Genomic DNA, 23,811 nt, shown 5'->3' on the forward strand with positions numbered 1-23,811 from the left:
TGTGCCAAGATTTATAGGAGTTTACAGATGCCCTAACTTGAATTCACAAGAATCAGTTACAGCATTAGTCTCCAAAGCAAAAGACTTTCTGTATATTAAAGTATGCTCACATTCCATAGAATATTTAGCCGTAAAGCACTTGCCCATCAAAACTGCCCAATTTTTTTTCCTAAGGGACTAGTTGATATCACTTTTCCATGTGCATATTCTTCTATGTTGTGAGCTGAAACTTTGCCAACCAACTAACTTAGATTTGTCATCTGGAAATGAAATAGGCATTTCCATTTACTAAACACACGGGAACCCCAGATAATACTATAGATTTTATAGAAACCAGATTTTCTGTGGAAGTAGGGATGAATTTGCCCTGCAGATTTTGGCTTGCTGGTGTTTGAATTAGGTAAAACTAAAAAATCTTTCAATATTTTCAGCTGAATGTTCCCCAAAGAAACAGGCCCGTTGTGACATACTGCTACTAAGAAATCATCTCATAGAGCCAACATTCTCTACAGACATTAGCAGGCTAGAATAAATAAATTAAAGTTGGTGCAGAGTTAAGGCTGGTGAGGACTATGTTCCTCATCACAATTTGATTTCTGAAAAGCATTTACCAGCATTATCTCTACAATGTCTGCAGAGAATCTGTGGAACATCAAATCCAGAGCATCTGAAGCTGCCCTGGCTAGGTAGGGGAGGAAGATGTGCGGGATGCATACTAGGCAGTCATTCCTAAAAGGCACACAACTGGCTGTGAATCTCTTTGCAATCTGAAAACGCTTCTGTGCCTGCTATCTGAACCACGCAGAAGGAGAAGAACACAAACCAACCACATGGCAGGGCCAATCATATCCTGCTGAGCTGGATTCATTCTCCTGTAAGTCAATGTGCATGTACTTTGCAATAAATTTCATTTGGAGCAAGTTCAAGCCCCAGCACAAAAGACAATATATTCCAAATGTCTCTACAGAATAAAAGACACTACCAACCTCCAGTTGTCCTGCCTTTCCGCCAGCATCTTGGTCTAACATAGATGCAGCATTCTGTAATGCATTTTTCACAGCACTTATTTCTTCACTTATCTTGCTCCTCTCTTGAATTTCAGATTGTACCAAATCCTTATGGTCTTGAGTCTTTTCATACAACCTATGAAAAATTTCCAGCAAGAATACATTGTGTTAGACTCTACACTGAGTAGAACTTATCAAATAACATGCTTAATACAGGAATTGTTATATATATCCAGAACCGCATTTGCCTGTATTTTGATATTATTTTGTGTAACTAAATCTCTGAGTTTCTGCCCTTCACTGCCTCAGTTTCTTCAAAAGGGAGTCTTCAGATATTGCTAACCAAAGTATGTTTAGTAAATCAAACCAGACAGCATGCACATTTAACCAGGAATGATGTTCCAGAAAACAAAAATCAAAATCTCAGGAGTCTGAAAACCCTGGCAGAGAAAAAGACATTAACAAAGATTTCCATGTCAAAAAATAGGCATGGAAAATGGCAAGTGCAGTCACAGATTTGCAAAAACCTTTTGAGGTAAATTTTAAACAGTAGCATTCAGTAAGGTAAAAGTTGCATTGGGCAAAATGTGCAAGGTCTGATTTTCAGAAGAGTAGAAGACCCACACATCTCATTCAAGTTCACAAGAGCTTGGAGCCTCCACAATGAATCATCAATCCTTCTGATTTCTGATATATTTGAACAACAGTTGCAGCCCACACATGACATGGCCAGGCTCAGGTCTTCTCCCCAACTAGTATCTCCTATTGCCCATGCTAGAGACAGCAGGTCAGTTAGATGGACCACTGGTCTGACCCATTAGGGCTTTTATTATTTTTTTTTACGTACACTACACCTTTCACATATTTTTCAATAACCAAAAAAAATGCTGTGCTCCTAAGTAGTCATATGTCATAACTTCCACAAAAATTTTCCATCACTTACTTTTTACAGCGGTCCTGCATTGTCTTTATCTCACATAAGGCAGGAAGGACAGCTTCTGCCTCAGTATTTTCAGATGTATTCAGGATGTTCTTTATTCGGTGAAGAAGTAAGAGTAAGAGGAGCTGTTGTCGGTTGATGTTTTCCTCAAATGAGTTCACAAAATCTAGTAATTCTACCAGTTCCTCTCTGGTGGCCTTTTCTTTCTCTTTAAGGCTTTCTGGCTGTTCTTCCTGGAGCTTATCAAGAATTATTGTTTCTCGTTCCAGCTAAGTAAACAGCATGGCAAAGAATGAGATAAAGTGCTTTTTTATTCCATCACCTTAAATCACATTATTCATTTACTCATACACATAACTAAATACTGGGAATTGCATAGCCAGAGAGCTTGAAACTCTGAAGTGTGCCACAACATTTGAGTTTGCTCTAACAAAGCACCTAACTACACACAAGAGTGATGCTGGGTTCAGGAATTTATTCTATAAACATCCCTGTCATATCTGACTCCAGGTTCAAGAAAGTCTGGAGGTTAACTGGCTGATCAGTGGCTAGGAAATGATGTTCTGTTTTGATCTCAGTCCCTTAACATGTAGTTTTACTATACGACAATCCCAGCTCTATAACATTCCCCCAAGCTTGCAGTTTGTTAATCAACTCACCTCTTCGTTGATGAATTTCCATTCCTGTTTCAGTTCTTCACAGTTAATTTCCAGCTCTTTCGCTGCCTCAAGCAAACCCAGCCAATTTTCCCACAGCGCTGTTACAATCCTGCCCAGGGCCTTGTCATTTCCCTTGTGTAATCTCATCAGCTCTCCTGAGATCTGCCTTAGCTTCACAAGATCACCTTCAGCCGAGTCAATGCTGGAGACTAAAATCTTGTATGAAAAATAAACAAGCAAATAAATAAAATACAGGATTCTCTACTAAAATGGCTATCCCTCCACGGAGCTGGCTAAATGAAGTTTTAATGAAGGAATTCTGTATTGGCTAAGACTGTGAAGAAAGTTAGGGTAAATAAAACAAGCAAAACAATCAGAACAGTGTGCACAATATACTAGGTTACTTTCACTTTATGGTTATTTGGAAGGGAAAGGAATGAGCTGGAGTTACAGTTACATAATATACAGAGTCTGTAATATGATGAGTACTACAAGAGCAGACAGCAGAGAGGTTCATTATAGCAGAGTTATCATAGGGAAGAAATAAGAGTCCTGGCTGGGGAAATAGGAAGTTCTCTGACTTTCCCATCTGAGGGAAAGCAACAGCAATGTGAGAAATCTGATCGGTCTTGGTCCTGCAAAGAAGAAGTGAGGGACCTGAACAGAAATGCAACGCTATCTTAAGCACAGGTAATGTTTGATTTCTACAGCAATAAGATGTACTCATTTTACTTGGCATATTATAATCTGGTCTTCTTATAGCTATATAAATATATTTTGTGGTTTTATATATACATAAATACAGGATAATTGCACTTCTTCCTACTCTGGTATCATATGCTGTGCATAACTGTACCACAGTTTTGCATGAGTTTCTCAAGTTCTTCAGAGCCTCTCTTACCTTGCTTTCTTCTAAGTTCTCCAAAGCTTCCTTATAAGACATTGGTATTTGGGACAAAGACTGAATAAGCATCTTTTCCAGTTTGTTAAGATCATCGCGCACCTTATCTTTGCTTTCTGTATATCTTTTGTATTTTTCAAAATACCTGTAGGAAACGATTATTACACCAACAAAAATTTGTGGTTACTTGTCTCTCCAATCATAATGCCTACTAGAATAAAAATAAATAAATAAACTTCTCAATTAGTAGCCATTACTAATTATTTTCCAATTTTTCTTCAATTAGCATTTTTTTACACACTTCAGGTCCAAAATCTGAGACACTATAGAGATTCAGGTACAAATGCTCCACAGTTAAAGAAATGTAGGTATGTATACCATATATGTGCCAAATAGCCACTCTAAAGAATTTTATGTCTTTAAGTTTCCATCTTCCTCAGAGATTCCCAAAACTGAGCTCTCAGTTTGTAACACACATCCTATTTGTCCCTACAGTGTGTGATGCGTACAACTGTAATTTCTTATTTCTATTGCTTCTCATCTCTTTCCTATTACCAAAGCCTTGAAAGTCATCCAACTCATTGATTATAAAAGATTTTAAGATTATGCTCAACAGAATCAGAAGCACTGGATCATCAGCAAGCAATTTAAAAATCCTTTCTATATCTCCCAAACTTGTTCTGTACATTTATCTGAAGGCTTTTCAGATCTCTTCTGTACCTATATTTGAAAGAAGGCTGTGGCTATGGCCTGTGTTGTTTGGTCTTGATTTTCTCAAGTCATATGAATAGTTCATGGAAGACATGGATATATGGGGCCCTCTGAAAACTGTTCTAACCTGCACCAGCACTGAACTAGAGACTGTGAAAATGTGCTTTCTTATTATTCTGGTACCATATAACATTCAGTCCAGCCCCATGCATATTTTCTGGAATATATTAAAAATGAATGCACTGTAAATTACTAGCAATATGATTATTATCTGGTAATTTTCTTTCCATCACAATCACACCTGGGGAAAACAGAGTTGCTTACAGCTCTTTCTGCTGAATTACCTGGTTCTATCAGAGAAAAAACAAGACTAGACTGCATTTAACATCATAGTAAGGAATATGATCTAGGAATATGAACCTACCTCCGTTCATCAGCCTCCTTTCTCTGAACCTTCTCCCTTAATGCTAAACTCTTATTGACAAGTTCTCTTAAAGTATTTTCCAGATTTATTTTGTCTTCTGGTTTCACTAGTTTTTTCAGCTTGGAGTTCAACTTTTCTATGTCAGCCATTGCAGAGTCAAACCCTTCTTGTTTCCACTGTGGGGTCTGACAGGCCTCATCTGAGCTACTGAGCTCTGCTGTGGCAGAGTATACTTGAGCTTCATAGTCCTCAAGGAACTTGGCAGCCTTCTGAACAGCCTCGGTATAAAGCTCACCAGTCTTACATGCATCCTGCAGAGCACTCTGAAAGTGTTAGAAAGAAAAAAAAAACAACAATCCAATCAAGAAAGATTGCTGTGTTCCTCTGAATGACCAGGTGGCTTTCTCAGAATTTCACACGTGGTTGGTTGTCTTCGAGACCAAAACTCCCAGAAGTGGCCTGAGGTGACAGAATGCATGGCAAATGCACTCTGCTACCCAGGTAGTCATACAGTGGTGCAATAACGTGTGGGTTGATTGCTCTCAAACACAGGGAGAGGGGGTATGAGGTAACTACCAATTCTGGAAAACTCTGGAGTGAAGGATGGTAGGACACAAGAGTCATAGGATACATTACAGAAATGGAAGTACATGTCCTGTACAAGGAAAACCCACATACTGATGATTATAATCTGCTCCAGAGGCTACCTCCCAACTATGACTTGCCAAACTGCTTCTCACTAAACCCTCTTCTTATATTTATTTATACACAGAATGATGTGTGACTTGGCCAGCTCTTGGGATTCCCACAAGGCAGACAATTTTTGGCATTATGCTTCAAACAAGATACCCAAGCAGTGAAGGAGAAGCACAGCAAATCATGAAATGTGGCAGCAGGATCACTACCTGTATCAGGGTCACTAAGTCCCTTCCCCTGTTATCAGCTGTTACATCATATTTCCTCATTTGTATCCACTGATGTCTTGGACACAGTCAGGACACAATTCCAGAACCTCTCTGCTATGAGGGTTACCACTCTTCTGGTTTCCAACATACTCATGTTAAAGCCTCAGATCCCAGTTGCCTTTCCTTTGCTCACCCTCCCTGAGGTGCAATCACATTTGTTCAACATGCACTTTATTCTCCATGAACGTTCCCAACTGGTAAGCTTTCTGTTTGTAGTAGAAACAGAAAAAAACAGTTCTGTTTTTTTCACCACTGTCACTACTAAAAATGTTAGATAAAATCAGTTCCACGATAGTTACAAGGCAACTGCACCCCGTCTCTTTTCAGCTTAGTATTTCAATACAAACTTTTCTCTCTTCCTCTTTACCTTTCCCTTCTTGTGCTAATCCCCACTAGTTGATTATAAATAAACTGAATACAACTAATTTTGTTTGTATCTTTAGTTTCTTATAATGATTCCCATCATACCCACCAATGCAGAGAAGATATTGGTCCAATTCAGTTATGAGAGTGAAAGGAAAATGTAAGTCAGGGAAATACAAACACTACAGTCTCAGACATCTAATCCAATTCTTGGGAGAAGACATACAGCCATACCTTACTTTTATTAAATATACTTACAACACGGGCAGCAATGTCTGTCTTCAGTTGTAGTTCATGATCTTGCAGTGTCTTCAATTTTGTTTCTATATCAGCAGCAAAAGATTTTTCTTCTTCATTTTCCCTCTCTTTTTCCGTTAGATATTTAATAGCAGAAAACTCTGCTGTCACCATATTCTGAATTGCTTCCCATCGCATCTTTTCAAATTGCATCATTTTCATGTCTACTAGAAGTGGCTGCTGGAGCTCTAACTGAATATGCTTTATGGTGTGGAATATATGCTCTACCTCATTCTGGATATCTTCCTTATTTACACACTGGAGACTAGAGATCAAGTTTTGAAGAAGCTGAATCAATTCCTCAACATCTTTCTCCAGGCTCTTTATTTCTTGCCTCTTCGATTCTTTGAATGGTGTATCAAAAACCTCATTTTTGTTTATTTGATTTTCTACCTCCTGTGTTAAGTACAAAATTTGTTGAACTGTCTGAAGCAGTATTTGTGCAGATATAAGATTTTCAGCAGCAGAAGAGCTAGAACTATCATTTAGCTTACTAGCTTCTTTTCTTACAGTGGATGTCATAGTCCAGATTTCATTTAGCAACGAATGAATATTATCCCATTCTCTAACAACATTATCAAAGTGCATTAGCTTCCCTTTAATTTTATTTTTAATCTTTAAAAATTGAGTTTGCAATTCATGCAATTCATCTAGCTGCTGTGAATCCCAGTTTAGACCTATGCATTCAAAGATTTCTCTGTACTTCATCATTTGTGACAAATTAGACTGAAAACATAATACTTTTTCTTTAAGTGCTTTGCATTTATTCTTCACTTCTTGTATGGCACCTAGTAATTTATCTTCCAGGTTGACTTCACCACACTGTAGGTCATTAAGATCTTGTTGCAATGAAGTTATTCCTTCAGCAAACTCTCTGTAAACTGCTATTTTTTTTCCCACTTCATGACATTTATTCTGAATTTGCCTCTGTGTCTTCCTTGCTCTATTCTTCAGACTTCTTAATTGGTCAATCAAAAATAATTGTTCAGATAGGCTCAGTTCCCCAGCTGTGATCTGACTCTCTTCACAATGGGATGAGATAAGCCCATCTATCTCTTGTATGTCCTTTAAAATCTCCTTTAAAATGGCTTGTTGATCAACTAATTCTGACCATGTGCTGGTTTGGTTCATGTCAAGCCTGGCAAGTGTCTCAGCATTTCGAAGCTGACAGTGAACTTTTTCTATTTCTGCAGTAAGTCTTTGCCTCTCCTCCAGCTGGAGCTCTAGGTGCTGTAATCTTTGAACTGATTTTAAAACCAGAGCCTTGTATGAATTCTGTAATGCTTGTAGGAGGAAGGTCATATCAGAGATCTCCTCTGGCTTCAAGTTGGGAATGATGTGCTGGAGCTCTTTATCCATTGATTCAATCACAGGCTCTCTGTCTAGAACTTCAGTCCTCATAAGCTGACAATTTCTGATCTGTGATTTAACATCACTGGGGAAAAGTGCTGCTTTCTGATCAAGAGAGGACAGTGAACCTTTTACCCATGAAATATTTTCTTTCAGCTTGTTCATCACTTCTTGTTTCTTCAAAGCAGGACCAGTGATCTGAACATCCTCTTCAGGCGTTCGTTGCTCTGATAATGCTTCCAGTTTGCTCTGCAAATCATGTATACAGTTCTCCAAAGCCAGCTTTTCTTGATCACTCCAAATTCTTTTCATTTGCAGTTCAATCCTTCTCTTTAACAGAGAAAGACCATGTTTAATGTCCTGTAGCTCTGTGGTCCAAACTACAGGGTAATTGGCTTTTTCTCCAGCTGAGGAATGTAACTCTGTTTGTAAATATTGTTCTTGTATCAGCCTCTGAATATCCTGTGCTTTATTCATAAGCATGTTAAATTCATTGATTTCTGCCACCACTTGATCATGCTTCTTTTGCACTGTTTGTTCCATGTGTTGCCACCACTGCTCCAGTTGCCTCATTTGGCTTGCTGTTAACACTTTATCCATGCATGTTAAGTGCTGAGATAAACTTTCTTGCTGAGCTTTCAGCTGGTTTAAAACATCTCTCTCTTTATGTAATGCCTGTACACATGCTTTAATTTTCTCCAGAAGAACTGTGTTATTCATAGGACCCCTGTCAAAATATGAACAGGTTTAAATAAACGACAATAACAAAAAAACACAACTTCTAAAACATGGACTGTACATACTTTAAGAGAATTTTGTCACACAGAAAATGATTCACTCACTTTATTCACTTAATCATATATATTAACATTCTCTCACAAACATCCTAACAATCACTGCAATATGACTTTCATGCTTTTCTGTAGTGTTAGTTATTTCTAGATATCTCTGCAGGTAAAGGTACATTCTAACGTATATTCTCTTAAACAGCAGTATGTACTAATACAGAATAGGCCATTTCCTATACATTTTTTTAAAAAATTGGCAATAGCGTTAAGTCATCTCTAAGTGAATAAACAACATTTTATAGTAATTTCTGATTTACAATGAAAATGAAAGTTAGAAGAAAAATTTCAAACATTCTCATTCATTCAGGATTAACCTGGAGGTGTGCACCTACCTCTCCTTTATTTCCAAGAGTATTCTGAAATTACCACCTAAAATACACTTAGCAGCTACATTTTTATTCAATCCTTTCCATCTCTTTGCCACAAATTAACAATTTCACAAATCATTTTAAAAGGTTTTCTAATTAATGTGATACATTATTGTGATAGATAGGCTAGCTCCATGTTTTTGAAGGCTAATTTATAAAAGGTACTAAACATTTTGTGTGCATTGGTTACCTTTGGACTGGTACTGCAGTTATTTATTGCTACAGAATGCTGCATTCTTACTATCAAATAAGCTGAATCATTGGAGTTATGACATATTTAACTTAGCAAAAAATTAGAATTGATGAGTCCTTAAAAAGAAACAGTGCTCCACTTTCATAGCTTATTCATCCTAAAGAAAAACTAATATTTCATATCTGACATATTTTTTCAAAAGTATTTTAATGCGGCATTCACGTAGGTATTTAGCACAGCAATCATTTCTTTGTATTGCCTAAAAAATAAAATGAGTAGATATTGCAACCACCACTAATACTTCTGTTAAAATGCTTTAGATGCAGTTTTAATACCACCTTACAAACCTATGAGAGTTCTGCTACCTAACATTAATGAGATGGGTAAAACACTGTAGGTCTCAGCATTATTGGAGCATGGTACAAAATTCAGTCTAGGCTACTTGCATCAGCACTATTAATTTAAGGATCATATTTGTTCTGCTACCTATTAACAGAACCCCTCAACTATACTTACATTTTTATGTTATCTTTTTCTGTTGACAAATTTTTCATTGAGGACTGAGCAGCAGAAAGGTTTTTCTGGTACTCATTAACTAAAGAGTACTGTTGTTGCTTTACTGTCTTAACAGCATCTAGTTCTTGAAGCAGCTTGTCCCAGCAGGGCACCACAGGCTCTGAGGTTTGCAGCTCTGCACTGTTCGATCCTGTTGCATTGGGACATGCTTCTTGACTCAGACACAAAGATTTTGCTTTCCACGTTTCCAGTTCAGTCTGTAAATTCTACAATCAAGCCCACCATAGAAATAGGATTAAAATAGGATTTTAACCACTTTCAGCACAAAATACAGTTAGATACTGATACATCCACATACATATGCTTGCTTGGTCACATGTAAAGAGCACACATGCTTGTGCATGTTACAGAGGCACATATGCAATCATAGGTGCACTATAATCACTAGTACAGTCTAAAAGAGCAGTACAGAAGATGGCATTCACATAGACATATCTGCATTAAGGCAGTGTTTGTAGATTACCTGTTATGCAAATCGTCTAACACAGAGTCAAACCTCAGTCAAGATAATATACAACAATTTTGTGTTGTCTGAGTGAATCACACTTCTGTGAGTGTATCACTACATTAACAATGAGGAATGGCTTTGCAATTTCCATACCTCCAGCTCTTTCAGTTGTTCATTTATGAGCACGATATCCAGTTCAGCCACTTCATTTTTCAGCTCATTGACCTTTTGTTCCTCCTCAAAATACTCTGTGTTTACTTGCACTCCAGGAAGTAGTTCCTTTTGGACAACCACTTCTGCACCTTCTTTCTGCAATGCAAAATAGTATTTTTATTCCTGAAGAATTTCTAAAACAGTAAGTTTTCTGACTGCAACACTTTGTCTCGTGTTTAAACCATGATTAAATCCTGCTGTTGCTTCCCCCATAGCCTCTGTGGATCACCCAGGACCCACAGGCTGGGCCCTCCATCACTACCGCAGAGTCATTCTGGCCTGCCAGCACTGTTCAGACAGTTGGGAAATCTCTGTTCATCACTGGGAGTTTGAAACTCTGACATCCCCACCTTTAAGTAACATCCTTCCTGTAGCCACCTCTGTTACTGATAACTCAAATTCACAGGTCTATCTTGTCTTGTCCCCCTCTGCTTCACACATTCATGGGCATTTAATCTCTCCTCAAACCCTGGTCAGCACCTGCATCAATATACTGCTGTGCCCCTCACTGGACCATATCTTTTACTTTTCTTCACGGGGCAACTCATGCATGAAGAAGCTTGGTTGGGACACAAAACCATTACTGTGCCTGCTGTGAGTTCTATTCAGAATTAGAGGTAAGATGAGAGGCATCAGGGAGCCGTCTCTCAAATGGAGTGAGAAGAAAGGGAATGGGGGCTCCAGAGCCATTCCCTGGCATTGCTATCAAGTCCCACAATGACAGAAGGAAATGCCACTGGGGGTATAGCCAAGTTTAACAGCCCATCAGCTGAGCTCAGGTTGCTGCCTAAGTGGATGCTCTTGGCTAGCCCCAGTTCAGATGCAAAACATAATCCTTTAAATCACCTTCAGCTATTGTGGAAAACAATATAAATAAAATTGCAAAGACTCATCTGGATCACACAGCAATACCTTAAAAATCTTTCTGTATGCCCATTTCCCAGTAACTGTCTGGTGTAAACTGTGATCTGTTCCAGATACAGACTTCATGTGAGTGAATGCATACAAACAGAGATATGACTACAGTGTGAGCTTCTTCATGGTACCAACATATAAAATGAGCAATAATAAATACTTCTGTATTGATGCTTTAAATACTGTTTTACTAGGAAGCAGCCAGCTGTCCCTGCTGCCATATCACTTCTTAGCGGTCACTGTTCTCTGTCTGTCTCTCTGTGGGTCATGAGTTATCCAGAATGTACCTGCTTCCAGGTGTGGAAAACACGCAGCACATTGCAGACATTACCCCAACAGAATAATTCTAATTATTTGAATTCTTCTGGTTACTTTCAGTCAAAACTGAAGGGGCTCACTCATGAAATAGTCAAACAACTTTTCCATTTCTCTGTGTACACATTTGTAATAGTTGTATCAATTCAAATGTAAGATTTCATCTTAAGAGACTTTGAAGTGCCATAGAATCGAAGCAGAAAAACTCAGCTAGCTATTACAGAGTGAGGAAGAAATCCACTTTACCAGACCAAAGTATAAACACATCAAAACACATAAAAAAGTAAGTGTCCTGACACTCAGGAAAAAAGATGTCCTGCAGGTACAAACTCAGGGCTCCTCTGCTGACTTTTCACAGTGCAGGCCTGTGGGAACCTGTCAATACTGCGGTATATGCCAAACATGACTTTGGCTTCAGGCTAGGGTGTAGGCCACAGTATATATCCCTTTTTCTTATCCAGACATGCATACCTTCCTCAGGAAAACAGCAGAACCTACTTCCTCTCCCTTTGCAATGTCCAAAGGGACACAGAGGTAGATCAAAAACTGGCTGAACGGCCAGGCCCAGCAGGTGGTGGTTGGTGGTGCAAAAGCAAAATCTAGTTGGAGACCAGTAACGAGCAGAGTAACCCAGGGGTAAATACTGGGTCCAGTCCTGTTTAACATCTTCATTAAAAAGAGACCTGGACATACTGGAAACGTCTCTCCAATTGGAGGCAAAGATAATTAAGGGACTGGAGCACCTCTCCCATGAGGAGAGGCTGAGAGCTGTGACTTTTTAGACTACAAAAGGGGAGTCTTAGGGAGGATCTCATTAATGCCTATAAATACCTGAAGGGAGGTTGCAGTGAAAATGGAGTGAGGCTCTTTTCAGTGGTGCCCAGTGGCAGGCCAAGAGGAAATGGGCACAAACAGGAAAACAGGATGTTCCATCTAAACGTCAGGAAGCAGGTCTTTACTGTGCAGGTGACAGAGCACTGGAACAGGTTGCCCAGGGAGGTTGTGGAGCTGCCATGCTTTGAGATCTTCAAAAGCCATCTGGATATGGTCCTGGGCAACCCACTCTAGGTGGCCCTGCTTAAGAAGGGAAGTTGGACCAAATGATCTCTAGAGGTCCCTTCCAACCTCAACCATTCTATGATTCTGAATACAAACACTGCCATCCTCCCACAGATCACTTTTAGAAGTGCAAATCAGTCAATTTGTTGGGATTTCCAGTGACAGCAGAAGTGTGAGTCCTAGGTAAGACCTGCCAATGAACAGGTCTGCTACAAACCTGCCTATACATTTAACTATGAAGACTAGAACTGATTTCACCTTGAATTTAGGGATGTAGTCACCAAAGATCAGCAATCACAGAGCAGAGAGAATTCTGAGGAACACCACTGGTGATGAAACAACTTTACTCTTAAAGGAGAATAGATTTAGTAATGTCATTTAGTAAAATACTTTGTTATTCATGCATCTTCAGGTAACTATTCCTTATTTTATTTAATTTATTTTCTTATGTTGGATCACCCTTGAATTTCAGTTTCCTGATTTCCCTTATGATGGCAAAGTCTATCACAGCTAACTACAGTAACATGGAAAGTTGTACTGATTAATGATTTAGAGAGAAACTCTAGATATCATTAAATAAAGCCTGATTACAATGATTCTGAAAACCAATATTGTCCTTTTGAACAGAACCACTGAAAAAAAATGTGTGGCGAGCACTTCAAAGAAAGTTCAAAACTACTGCGGACATAAAGCAGAACTCTGTACAATAGGCTTGATTTTGGTGTGACAGTAATTGCCTCTTCATTTATAACAGAACTTCAGCTGAAGCCCACGCTGTAACAAAAATTCAGTGACACTGACAAACGCCACTTGAAATACCAGAACATGGTTTACCTCACGTGCAGAAACTGGAGAGTTAGGTTCCAGACCCTCATTCCCAGCTGCTACAGATTTCAGGACTTCATTCTTCTGGCACACACTTTGTTGAACCTTCTCCATGTCTTCTCTTTCGGACTGAGTCTTGACATCATTAAGTTTCTCATTTTGCTGTAAAAAAAAAAAAAAGAAAAAAAAAGAAAGAAACAAGTAACCAAAAAGTCCTAATCAAACATGCTGAGTAGTAATTACAGTGCTTGACATGGCAAAGTTACAAAGCCCACGATTACACATAAATGAGGAAAACCATAATTATATCACAAACTTATTGTGGGCAAGGTTATGGCAAAGGAAACCATTTAGAAGGAGTAGTGCTATAATTTTGTTATAAGTTTTAGTAAAAATTGCAGATTGCAAGTGTTCTTCCTCTGACCTACACTGTTCACGCTTCATTATTCTAAGCATGGACTTTGAACTGTGTACCCCTGGATGCAGTCTTGAATGCATTTTTAAAAGGTTTAGCTTCCTCCTGAGGCTTCAATCTTGTACTTGCACTGTAGACAGAGTGCCTGCGGTTCGGCACCCAGCCAACAACCAGACAGGATATTCATAGCCAAAATAAGGAATGGCAAATACTTACAGCAAGTCCATGATTGAGAGCACAGAACTAGTGACTTGTTTGTGCTGCAGGGATACCTGAGCTATTGGCTGCAAGTCAGATAAGATACGTACTGAAAGTAGTCCACTCATAACCCAGAATGAGATACTTTACCCTGATTCTCAGCAAGTTCATGAGTGCACACTGTGTTCTGTCTTGTCATGACTATGCTGTCTTCAGTATCTCAGGCAGTTTGCTAAAACTAAATGTCTGAGAAGAGTCTGGCTCTGTCTTCTCTGTAACAACCCTTCAGAGAGATTATGATGGCAACTAGACCCCCAGATTAGCCTTTTATCTCCAGCAAGAACTCCCATACATCATGGCTCCAGCCCTTAACCACTGCTCCAGTTTGTCAAAATTGCACTTTTATCAGGGTGCACAAAACAGGACACAGCATTCCAAATGCAACCTCATACATGCAAAGTAAATATATAAGTAAGATATCTAAATAAATGAAAAAGATTCAAGGAAAATAACAGAATTCAAGGAAAATTGTTAAAAGGCATCACAAAATGCCCGGGTGATTTGGAATGCAATGTCCTCAGAAAACCACTTTGTGGCAGCCCACAGTAATAAAAAAAAATAATCCTCCCTACACATTTTAAAGGTACATGAAAGGATTCAGAGAGTTAATGCATACTAACTGTGTGTACACCACACATCAGTCAAGAATACCTCAGTGTAACTTATGTTTGTATAACTTTTATTATTAATTTATTGGTAGAATCATCACCATTCCAGCTAAACTGTACACATATATCCTCAAATTCAATCACTCACTGTCATTTCATGTCCACTTACTTCCACTGGACATGTTTCCTTTCTTGTTTCATCGCTATCAATACCAACACCATCCTGATGCCTTTCTAGTTCTGCTTCACCACCCTGAACCGCACTGTCCAGAAGGTCTTCTTGGACTCTATCACATTTGTCCATACTTGGGCTCTCTTTATCACCCTCCTCCTAGTTTGAAAAGTACAAAATGTTCACAACCAGTACAAATCACAGTCCAAAAATCTATGCTTATCAAAGAACAATGTACTCCACAAGCCTTTTACTTGTTCTTCAGTCTAGGTTAACGAATGGAGGTATCCCAAGCCCACAGTCTCCTTGGGACAGCCTCCTCAGATTTGTTTGCCAGATCAGGACCTTAAGTCGCTACAAAACAGTTTCAGGAGAAACCAAACAGGAGTTAAGTGTCCATGTGATTTTTAACACTGTTGTAATAGTTTCTCCTTAGACACATTTGGCAACCCTAACTACTAATCTTGCTCCTTCTCCAGAAATCTCTGTACAGGTGGATTCCGCTCTGATATTTTGATGGTCATCTCTGCATGCAATTGCTGTTGCTGCATGATTATATCAATGAGGGAGTTCTCCAAATCATCCCTTCAACTTTGCACGTGTGAAGTTATTTATGGTGTAAATGGCCTGAGATGGCCTTAACATCACCAGTTCCAGGTTAGTGATCTCAATCACTCATTACATATGTTAGGCCTGCCTAAAAATTTTGAGGAATTAAATACGTGTTTCTATTCAACAGACACACATATATATACACTGACATGAATTAAAATGTATTTGTCAGGCACCTGAGCAGTTTGCCCAAATTTGTCCTTTCCTTGATGGATACCCTGTAACGGGCTGTTCGACAATACACTGCTTTCCTCCAAAAGTGGATCATTTTTCGTTTCTTTCTCTGACACATTCCCATTTACATCTTGAGCCTAAGAGAAATAAAATAACATAAAACCTACTTGTGTGACTGTAAATATATTTTAATATCAAACCTCTAAATGGCAAAAAATTGAATATATGAAAACAAACAGGAAAAATATTGTTTTGCGGTCCTAAATATAAGTCTTACTGGTTTAAAAGAAGCTCTCAAAGTTCTGAAACTACTGCAAAAGAAAGGACTATGTTTTTTTTTGACAGAGGCCTATCTGTAATTTTCTTATCTACACACCTATTCCCTCTAAAGGACACCTGCTCTAATTACATTGCTTGAGAACGTTAATAAGCAATTTGTGCTTAAATTGAAAGTTGCAGTTTCCAATAGACTTATTATAACAAGCTTAGGGAGTTCTTCTCCACACCTTTGAATTATACACATGTACTTACAGAAGGATTAATTTCAATGAAGTTAAAAAAGCGATGTAGGATGCAATATACAAAAGGCATTTGAGAGACAGATGTCTCTTTAACAAGTCTTCTACTGTCATTACTGTCAGAACTATACTCACATTATGCATTTCCAAACACTCCTTAAACTCTACTGTTGTGAAGCTCTCTTCTGTAGCAACAGGAGTATCAGAAGTGACCTGAATCTCTCTCTCTAGCGTTGTATCTGTCTTATCCTCCATCTGTATTTCATCAGCAAGCTCATCTTTTAACTCAAGGGCTTCACTGAAAATATTTTCTTCCTTTTGCTTGACATTTTCAAGTCTTTCTTCCAGACTCCTATGTTCACTCTGAAGTGTTTCAATCTCATCCTTAATAAACTTCTGTCCTGGTGAAGAAGTGCTTTGTTTAACAGTTTCTGCTAAAACCAAAATCTTCTTTAACATGTCTTCAAATCGACTAAGAGGTGCTTGTTGTTCCTTTAAACAGGAAGAAAACATTTTATTGAAACATGTCTTTACTCAATATACCTAATGCTAAGATCTAAAGTCAATCATGAAAATCATAAATATTTGCTGTGAACAACAAACTGTGCTGAGAAGTACATGAAGACCTATTTGCTGCAGAAAGTCAAATACTAACAGAGAGCACCTGAAGCTACATGCATTAAGACGATAATCAGGTAGCATTCTGTGAGGTGCACGGTGATCTTCCCAAGTTTGAAAAAGATAATTGCTTAATCGCTTCCTCTCCTATTTCCTATTACTCTTTTTGTTTGTTTGTTTGTTTTTAGTTTGCTAGAAGTATAGCAAATTCTGGAGGAAGGGGAATTGCAGCAATCCGTATCTGAGTTACAGTTTCAGCTTTCAGTAGCTCCCTATACTCCCAGGTATAAGATTGTTCTCAGTTCTCCCAAACCGCAGGAAAATGCCTATCTATGCATTAAGGACACTTCTTAAAATTTGATGAAGTCTGTATGCTTGAGGTGAGGACATTTCTACCTTCAGTTCAATTAACAGCAAAGGTCCACTAAGTTCATTAAGAGTGGTTTCAGGCCTACAATTATCTTTATAAAAGGAACACAACATATACTTCATATAAGTGTTTCTTAGTTCTTCACTTTGACACAAGTAGCTCTTCTCTTATATATCTGATTATTTCTACAAGCCCCCAGGGCACAGACCCGGTTTCTCCATAATGCAAAACCTGCAACATACCTGTGATTTCAACTGCTTTTGCTCAGAGGATGGTTGTTCCATTGCTGGACTTCCACAATCAGCAAGCTTTTCAGAGAGAGTTTTTAGCTCAGTGCTCAAGCCTGTCACCATATCCTGAAACTGCTGGTGCTCTTGAACATGTCTTTCCAGTGTCTGCACTGTGGTCTAGAAACCAAGGAGTTAAAGGGATTAGTCCACTTTTAACTCACACAAATACAACTTATCCACAGACTGACAGATCTTTTCCAGGACATCATCAGTGCAAAACACTTGCTTGTTTCCCATAAAGTATCCAGTTAACCACAGCTGCACAGATGTCTTCCCTTCTTCCCAGCATACCATGGACTTCACCATGAACAAAATCCTCATTAGTAGCAAGAAATAGAGGAGTTCACATTCTGTAAGAATATACTTGTAAAAGGGACGTTTCCCATCCGAAACGGTTGAAAAATTAGATGCAGAATACCACAATGGGTGCAAAGGCAGTTTACTGGTACTAAACTGGGTGGAACCAATAAAAAACATGCAAGAAAAGTAATTCACCCTTCCAAAAGGAAAAAAAAATAAATCATGTGGCTTGGAGAACATAGGAACAAATGCTTCATATTAAAGATATCTAAATCTGTTTATACAGGTGCAAATTTTTATTCTTCACACTTACCTTGCTCTCATTTGATTTAAACATTTAGTCTTCTGCAAAGCACATGGCAGTGAAAAATATGAACTTCTGGTGCTCTTTTTCCCATGGTAGGGGGGAGAGAGAGATAGAGGAATTCCCATCCCTTTTACAAAGGAACTTTCACCACTCCTAGTTTTACCCATAAACTTGCCAGTTGAATGAGACTACAGGCAAACAGTGAGAACTGCAATCAAACAGACATTTTGCATGAACATTCTCATGAAAAAAGAGAGTGAGGTTCCAACCTGTAGCTGGCTGAGCAGATTTTCATGTTGGTGTTTTAATTCCAACCACGATTCCTCTGTGAAGTAGGGATTCTCAGTGCAGCTCTGTAGGTGATCCTGGCTTTCCAATTCATTAAATTGGGAAGTTAATTCTTCTGCTTTCTGTAGGAGATGGGCATAGCTTGTCAACTGAGCTTGCTTCTCCTGCAAACCAGGCTGAAGGGCAAAACCCATCTCTTGTTGCTCCTTCTTCAGTTCATTCAGAGCCAGTCTCAGACTTTCTTTGCTTTGCTCATATTGCTCCCTGGTGAGCTGAAGTTGCTCTTGAGGGCTAAGAAAACATATTGGTTTTAATAGTATTAAAAAATGTTGCATTCATTACCTAAAAAAATGTCAAATTGTGAGCAAGTCAACAATTAGAACAAACACCAGCATGCTGAATACTTTTCTTTCTGTTTTAAATTAATGACCTGCTTTAGACTGGAATTTTCAAGGGGATGAAAATGAAAGACACTTAAGTTAGTTCTGCTGAACTGAACTTAAATGCAGGACAAGTGACTAACTCTCTCAGATACTCCTTAAATCTCAACCTATAAACCTATAGTTTCTGGCATCTGAGATGTGATGCTAATGCATCAGAACGCTAATGTTTCAGAAATACAGTATGACTACAAATCTATTTCCCTGAAAAACTTCTTAAGACAGCCTCCTGAAAGGGAATGTTCTGGAGTGAAACTTTGATTTGGTATAAATGGGGGTAATGGGGGAGTGCTGGTGAGAGCCTTTCAAATATACAGAGAACAAAACCAGCATATGCAATATGGGTTGTATTATCACAGTCCAGTGCCTGCTTCGCTGATCTTGACATTAGATTTTGATTTGTTTGCTTTATAAACATGCCCGCTGATTCACTGAAGGTGAACAGGTTGCGTTTGTCCACAGGAAATATGCAACTATAATTAGTGAGACTAAAGGCCATTAAATAACATTTGTATGTTCACATTCAGTGATGATGTTCCAATACTTTCCAGATGGAACTTAAATGCCAACATTTGAAAATATGATCCCACACAAACAAATCCAAATAAATACAGTCTGGTTATAATTCTATGAAGTACAGCAGGGAAAAGAGGAGAAAAGTAAAGCTTAAATCTCCTCAAGATTTGTATTTTTGGCAAATGACAAATAAAACATAGCCTCACATATGTTAAGCACTCTTGCCATAAGCTCCCTATTCCAGCTTCACACTGCTGGATGCATCAGGTGTGGTGTATCACATCTGCTATTCACAGGTCTAATGCTGCAAGGTCCTGAGCATCTCTTCAGATGTCCTGAGCACATCATTTCCTGTCTTCAACATGCTGTGAAGAGGGTGCTCTGCATTCTGTTATGTTGGATCCAATGTAGCCACTGCTCTTTCTTTCTGAACACCGCTTGTACTGCTTGCGTTGAGTGCTCAGTAATAAGAGAAGGCAACTGAATATTCTCAGAAGTACTTATTTTTTAATAATTCCTTCCCTGGTCATTTTTAAAAAGTATACAGTAGGTCTACTCTAGCTTTCATTGATCCCAACAGCAAATTTCCCAGTGATTTTACTCAACTACGGTAACATTCAAGGAGACAAACATCTTGAAACTGTCCTCATCTGCACAATGAGAAGAACTTTAGGTTATGTTTTCACCACTCACCTGGAATCATCTGACGTGTTTTAGATAATCAATTTGGCTACCAGACACAGTCATGACAATGCCACAGACACTAAAGTGCCTTTTCTGACCAACCTATGAACAGACCTTGACAGAAAGTAATTTGTGCCATTGCCTCACCACCCTCACAGTAAAGAATTTCTTCCTTAAAAAACATGACAAAATTAATACGGAAAAAGCAGTTAGTTGCTTGCCTTCTCTAAGTCTAAATGCAATGGTTAATAGATGCATTTTAAATTTCCAAAGTACTCCCCTGAAAATAACTACATAATATGAGAGGTCTGTACTTATCTTAATTAAAGAGAACAAAGCTGTGCACTCCATGGTGGCCTGACATATACAATTAGTGCCTGAGTTCGATTAGTTTCCAACCGCTATAACCATCTCATCAGAGCTCATGATAGGACTGTCAGGGGTTTTTATTAGTATCTTGCATGACTGATGCATTTATACCATCTTGTAAGAGCCTGTTGTTCCTTTAGTATTCATTTCAGGTATAAGGTTACTTAGAACACTTGAAATTCACTGGTTCAGAAATCGACCAATTCTCAGTGGCTGAAAATTAATACCAGAGTTTTCAATGAAGGATCCACAAATGTGATGCTCAAAGCAGAGTTTATTTCATAACTTGAAGTTTACCATTGGCTTAAATTTTGTAAAGAGGCTTTTTCAAGTTAGAAATGTGAATGTGAAAGAGAACTTAAAAATAGCATTAACAAGTGTTTTAGCTCTGTAGCTATCTTCAGGAAATTTAAAAAAAAAAAAAGGAAGGGCCACTGCAGCAGTTAAATCAGTGCACCCTTGCTGCACAGTCTAAGAAAAACAAGAAGCACATACTTTTGTTTTTGTTTTTGTTTTTTTTTGTTTTTAAACAAGACTGGCAGAACTGCTGCAGTATCAAAAGGGAATCTGAGCCAAGCTGGGCAGACCTCATCAGCTGTCCTGCTACTCCTCTTACACATCTTGGCTAAACCCTATAAGACCGTTCAATCTGAACTGCGACCTGCTCCTCTAGAATACTAAAGCACAAGTACTTTTGTAGGTGTCTTGTTTTGCCCCCAAAGAACAGAAATTCAATGTAACTGGTGCAGGAAGAAGAGACGAAAATCAATATAGCAATGTGATCCATGCCACCCTTCGCCAAATTCCACATTACCTTCTATATTTGGTGGCTAACTGACAGGTGCTTTCCCACTGGTTCTTGAGCTCAGATATAGTCTGCTGAACCTCCGGCTTCTTAATTTTCTCATTTCTCATTAACGTTTCTCCTAGAGCTACCATGCTCTGTATTTTGACATCTCCTGCATTTTTGAGAGCTGTGATTTCCTGTATTAGACAAGAAGCAGAAGCAGTAACAGTACAAATAAAACTATTTTTGGTTACAGAATAAAAGGTATTACCAATGAAATCTTTCATTCTTTGTACACCGCTGTTCAAGAAAAAAGAATTCTCCTTCCAATATATCACATAGCCAATATACAAACGGATAGATCATCTAATTTTACAAAATTTGGGATAATGAAGCTGAGATTTAATAATTATTTTCTACTAGATTAGACAAAAGCACTATCGGGCTAACACAATAGAAGAATAGTTCCAAATCTTAAGAAAATATATTTGTCACAATATTACCCCTTCCACAGAAAGAAACATGTGAATCAGAGCAGCCTCATTTCTGGCTACACTGTTAGGAGACCTCCTAATTCATTGGAGGGAGGAGACAGCAGAGAGGATGTAGGGGCCTGAGAGACGCACCCAGACTGTGGAGGAGCCCAGCCCTAGGGCACTGCAACACACTCAAGAATCCACACATTCTGTGGAGGCTCTCCAGGTGTCCCACCTATACTACTGACCTCCCCCTCCACCTCTGGAGTAGTTTGTGCTGGGAAAATGCATGGCCACAAGCACCCTTCCCTGGGCTATGAGTTCAGTATTGCTCTACCCAGAGGTGCAGCAGAAAATCTCCTCATATGTGCTTAATTAACTATGCAAAACAAGCAAACAAACAAACAACAACAAAAAACAACAATCAAACATTTACCCCAGACACACACCGAACAAGCCACAAAACCACAAGCAATCGCAGTATCCTTCATAACGTACTGACTCATCAAGCATTACTCTGATAATGAGTGAGTTGTGAAGTGCAATAGGAACATATTTAACACAATACCTTTATCTGATTACTTCTTTCGTCTGGTGGCAACTCACTTTCCTGTGATCTCAGGTTATTAACGGCCTTCTCAAGCCTTTGGATCCAGCTAGACATATCCTGGGCAAGCTCTTCAAAATTTTGTCCTTCCGCTGGAAGTCCCTGAGAATTCCCTGCCATTTCACTTACATTGGTCACTAGTGTATGATATCTACTGATAAGACCACTGGTTTCTGAAATGGTTCCATCTTCTGTCAGCCCAGCCTCCCTCAAGGAATTTGCTAGCTGAGCCAAGGAGTCAAATTCTTCTCTGAAAAACACAACAAATGAACAAACATGTACTCCTTGTAACAACATCGAACAATCTTCTTTAGGTAGAGCCCAAAGACAATGGTACCTTTGCATTAACAATGTTTTATACAAGTCTTCAAGTTTAGTCTCATCTTTTTCGATCTCTTGTAGTTTTTCCTCCTGAGTGATGAGCCATTCTTCCAAGACAGTGCTGCTTTCTTCAAGGCTAAAGAGAGAAAAACACAAGTGCAGCTCAAAATGAGAGGCACTGCATGAGTAAAACCTGCTGACAACAGTATTTTGCTGAAAAAGTAACCTAAATATCAAGCACATGATCAGACTCCTACTTAAAACTTAGCTTATGGATAGTTTTAAGTATCCTGGTTCATGTCACTGAAACACATAAACACGTGCTCCTAGGAAACATATAAGCATATGATCCTATGTAATACTGATTCTGCTATGAAGAGAAATGACACTTGAAACATACAACAAAAAACTCACTGACCTTTATTAAAATATCACCTTTAATAAAAAGCAGGGTTGTTTGCTGTTCACTATGGCTGTTTAATAATGAATCATTTTATATCATTTGTGATTAAAATGCCAGAATTGACATTAGTTCCGTACCTACTGAGCTGCTGGAGAGATGCAACAACTTCCTTTTCCTGTTTCTGACATTTGGATATCAATCTCTGTAGTTCTGCTTCTTGATCTCTCACACGGCTGTTAAGCTGGTTAATGCTCGCTTTAGGCAAGTAATGCTTCACTTTATTCAATAAAGTCTTAACCTCTTGGATATCTCTGTCTTTGCCTTCGGAAGTTAAGAAGTGCTGAATAAGAGCACAAACATGCATTTGTGAATTTGTGAATGCATTTCACATGCATTTGTGAAATTTGCTGCTGTGCAACAGAACAGCACTGTCAGAATGGCCGAGCGGTCTAAGGCGCTGCGTTCAGGTCGCAGTCTCCCCTGGAGGCGTGGGTTCAAATCCCACTTCTGACAAGTAGCTATTTTGTCACTCAGAGGGTTGTGAGGCACTGGAAGAGGCTGCCCAGAGAAGCTGTGAATGCCCCATCCCTGGAGGCGTTCAAGGCCAGGTCGGATGGGGCTTTGGGCAACCCGATCTAGTGAAAGATGTCCCTGCAGGGGTGTTGGACTAGGTGATCTTTAACGGTCCCTTCTGACCCAAACCATTCTATGACTCTATGATATTTAAGAGATTTTGACCCATTATCTCCACCAACTTTTCTACAGCAATTCCAGTTTCTGGATATGAATGTATGTTAATTTATAGTTTGCTGATTATTCCACCTGCAAATGAAAAGTTGTTGTTTGCAAAATAAGGAGAAAGTAATGAAGACAATTTGATTTTTTTTTCTCTACAGCACAA

At 38.8% G+C, this 23,811-nt stretch overlaps 1 protein-coding gene and 1 non-coding gene across 2 annotated transcripts in view; one reads left to right on the forward strand and one right to left on the reverse strand.

Annotated features, from left to right (window-relative positions):
* SYNE2 (spectrin repeat containing nuclear envelope protein 2) overlaps window positions 1-23,811 on the reverse strand; it is a 183,651-nt gene that overhangs the window by 98,940 nt on the left and 60,900 nt on the right. Inside the window, exons 38-55 of the mRNA XM_035551299.1 lie at window positions 23,048-23,250; window positions 22,524-22,643; window positions 22,148-22,436; window positions 21,131-21,300; window positions 18,289-18,598; window positions 17,365-17,529; window positions 16,270-16,626; window positions 15,619-15,753; window positions 14,828-14,989; window positions 13,387-13,539; window positions 10,204-10,359; window positions 9,543-9,808; window positions 6,229-8,344; window positions 4,643-4,965; window positions 3,508-3,652; window positions 2,607-2,822; window positions 1,951-2,216; window positions 987-1,143 (exon numbers count right to left, since the gene is read on the reverse strand). Of these exons, the coding sequence (XP_035407192.1) occupies window positions 987-1,143; window positions 1,951-2,216; window positions 2,607-2,822; window positions 3,508-3,652; window positions 4,643-4,965; window positions 6,229-8,344; window positions 9,543-9,808; window positions 10,204-10,359; window positions 13,387-13,539; window positions 14,828-14,989; window positions 15,619-15,753; window positions 16,270-16,626; window positions 17,365-17,529; window positions 18,289-18,598; window positions 21,131-21,300; window positions 22,148-22,436; window positions 22,524-22,643; window positions 23,048-23,250 (5,709 nt within the window). The remainder of the gene's footprint in view (window positions 1-986; window positions 1,144-1,950; window positions 2,217-2,606; window positions 2,823-3,507; window positions 3,653-4,642; window positions 4,966-6,228; window positions 8,345-9,542; window positions 9,809-10,203; window positions 10,360-13,386; window positions 13,540-14,827; window positions 14,990-15,618; window positions 15,754-16,269; window positions 16,627-17,364; window positions 17,530-18,288; window positions 18,599-21,130; window positions 21,301-22,147; window positions 22,437-22,523; window positions 22,644-23,047; window positions 23,251-23,811) is intronic.
* TRNAL-CAG (transfer RNA leucine (anticodon CAG)) lies at window positions 23,341-23,423 on the forward strand. Its single transcript has one exon. It is a non-coding gene; the product is annotated as a tRNA-Leu (tRNA).

The sequence above is a fragment of the Cygnus atratus genome, chromosome 5 (genome assembly GCF_013377495.2).
Source record: "Cygnus atratus isolate AKBS03 ecotype Queensland, Australia chromosome 5, CAtr_DNAZoo_HiC_assembly, whole genome shotgun sequence".
Lineage (NCBI taxonomy): Eukaryota > Metazoa > Chordata > Aves > Anseriformes > Anatidae > Cygnus > Cygnus atratus.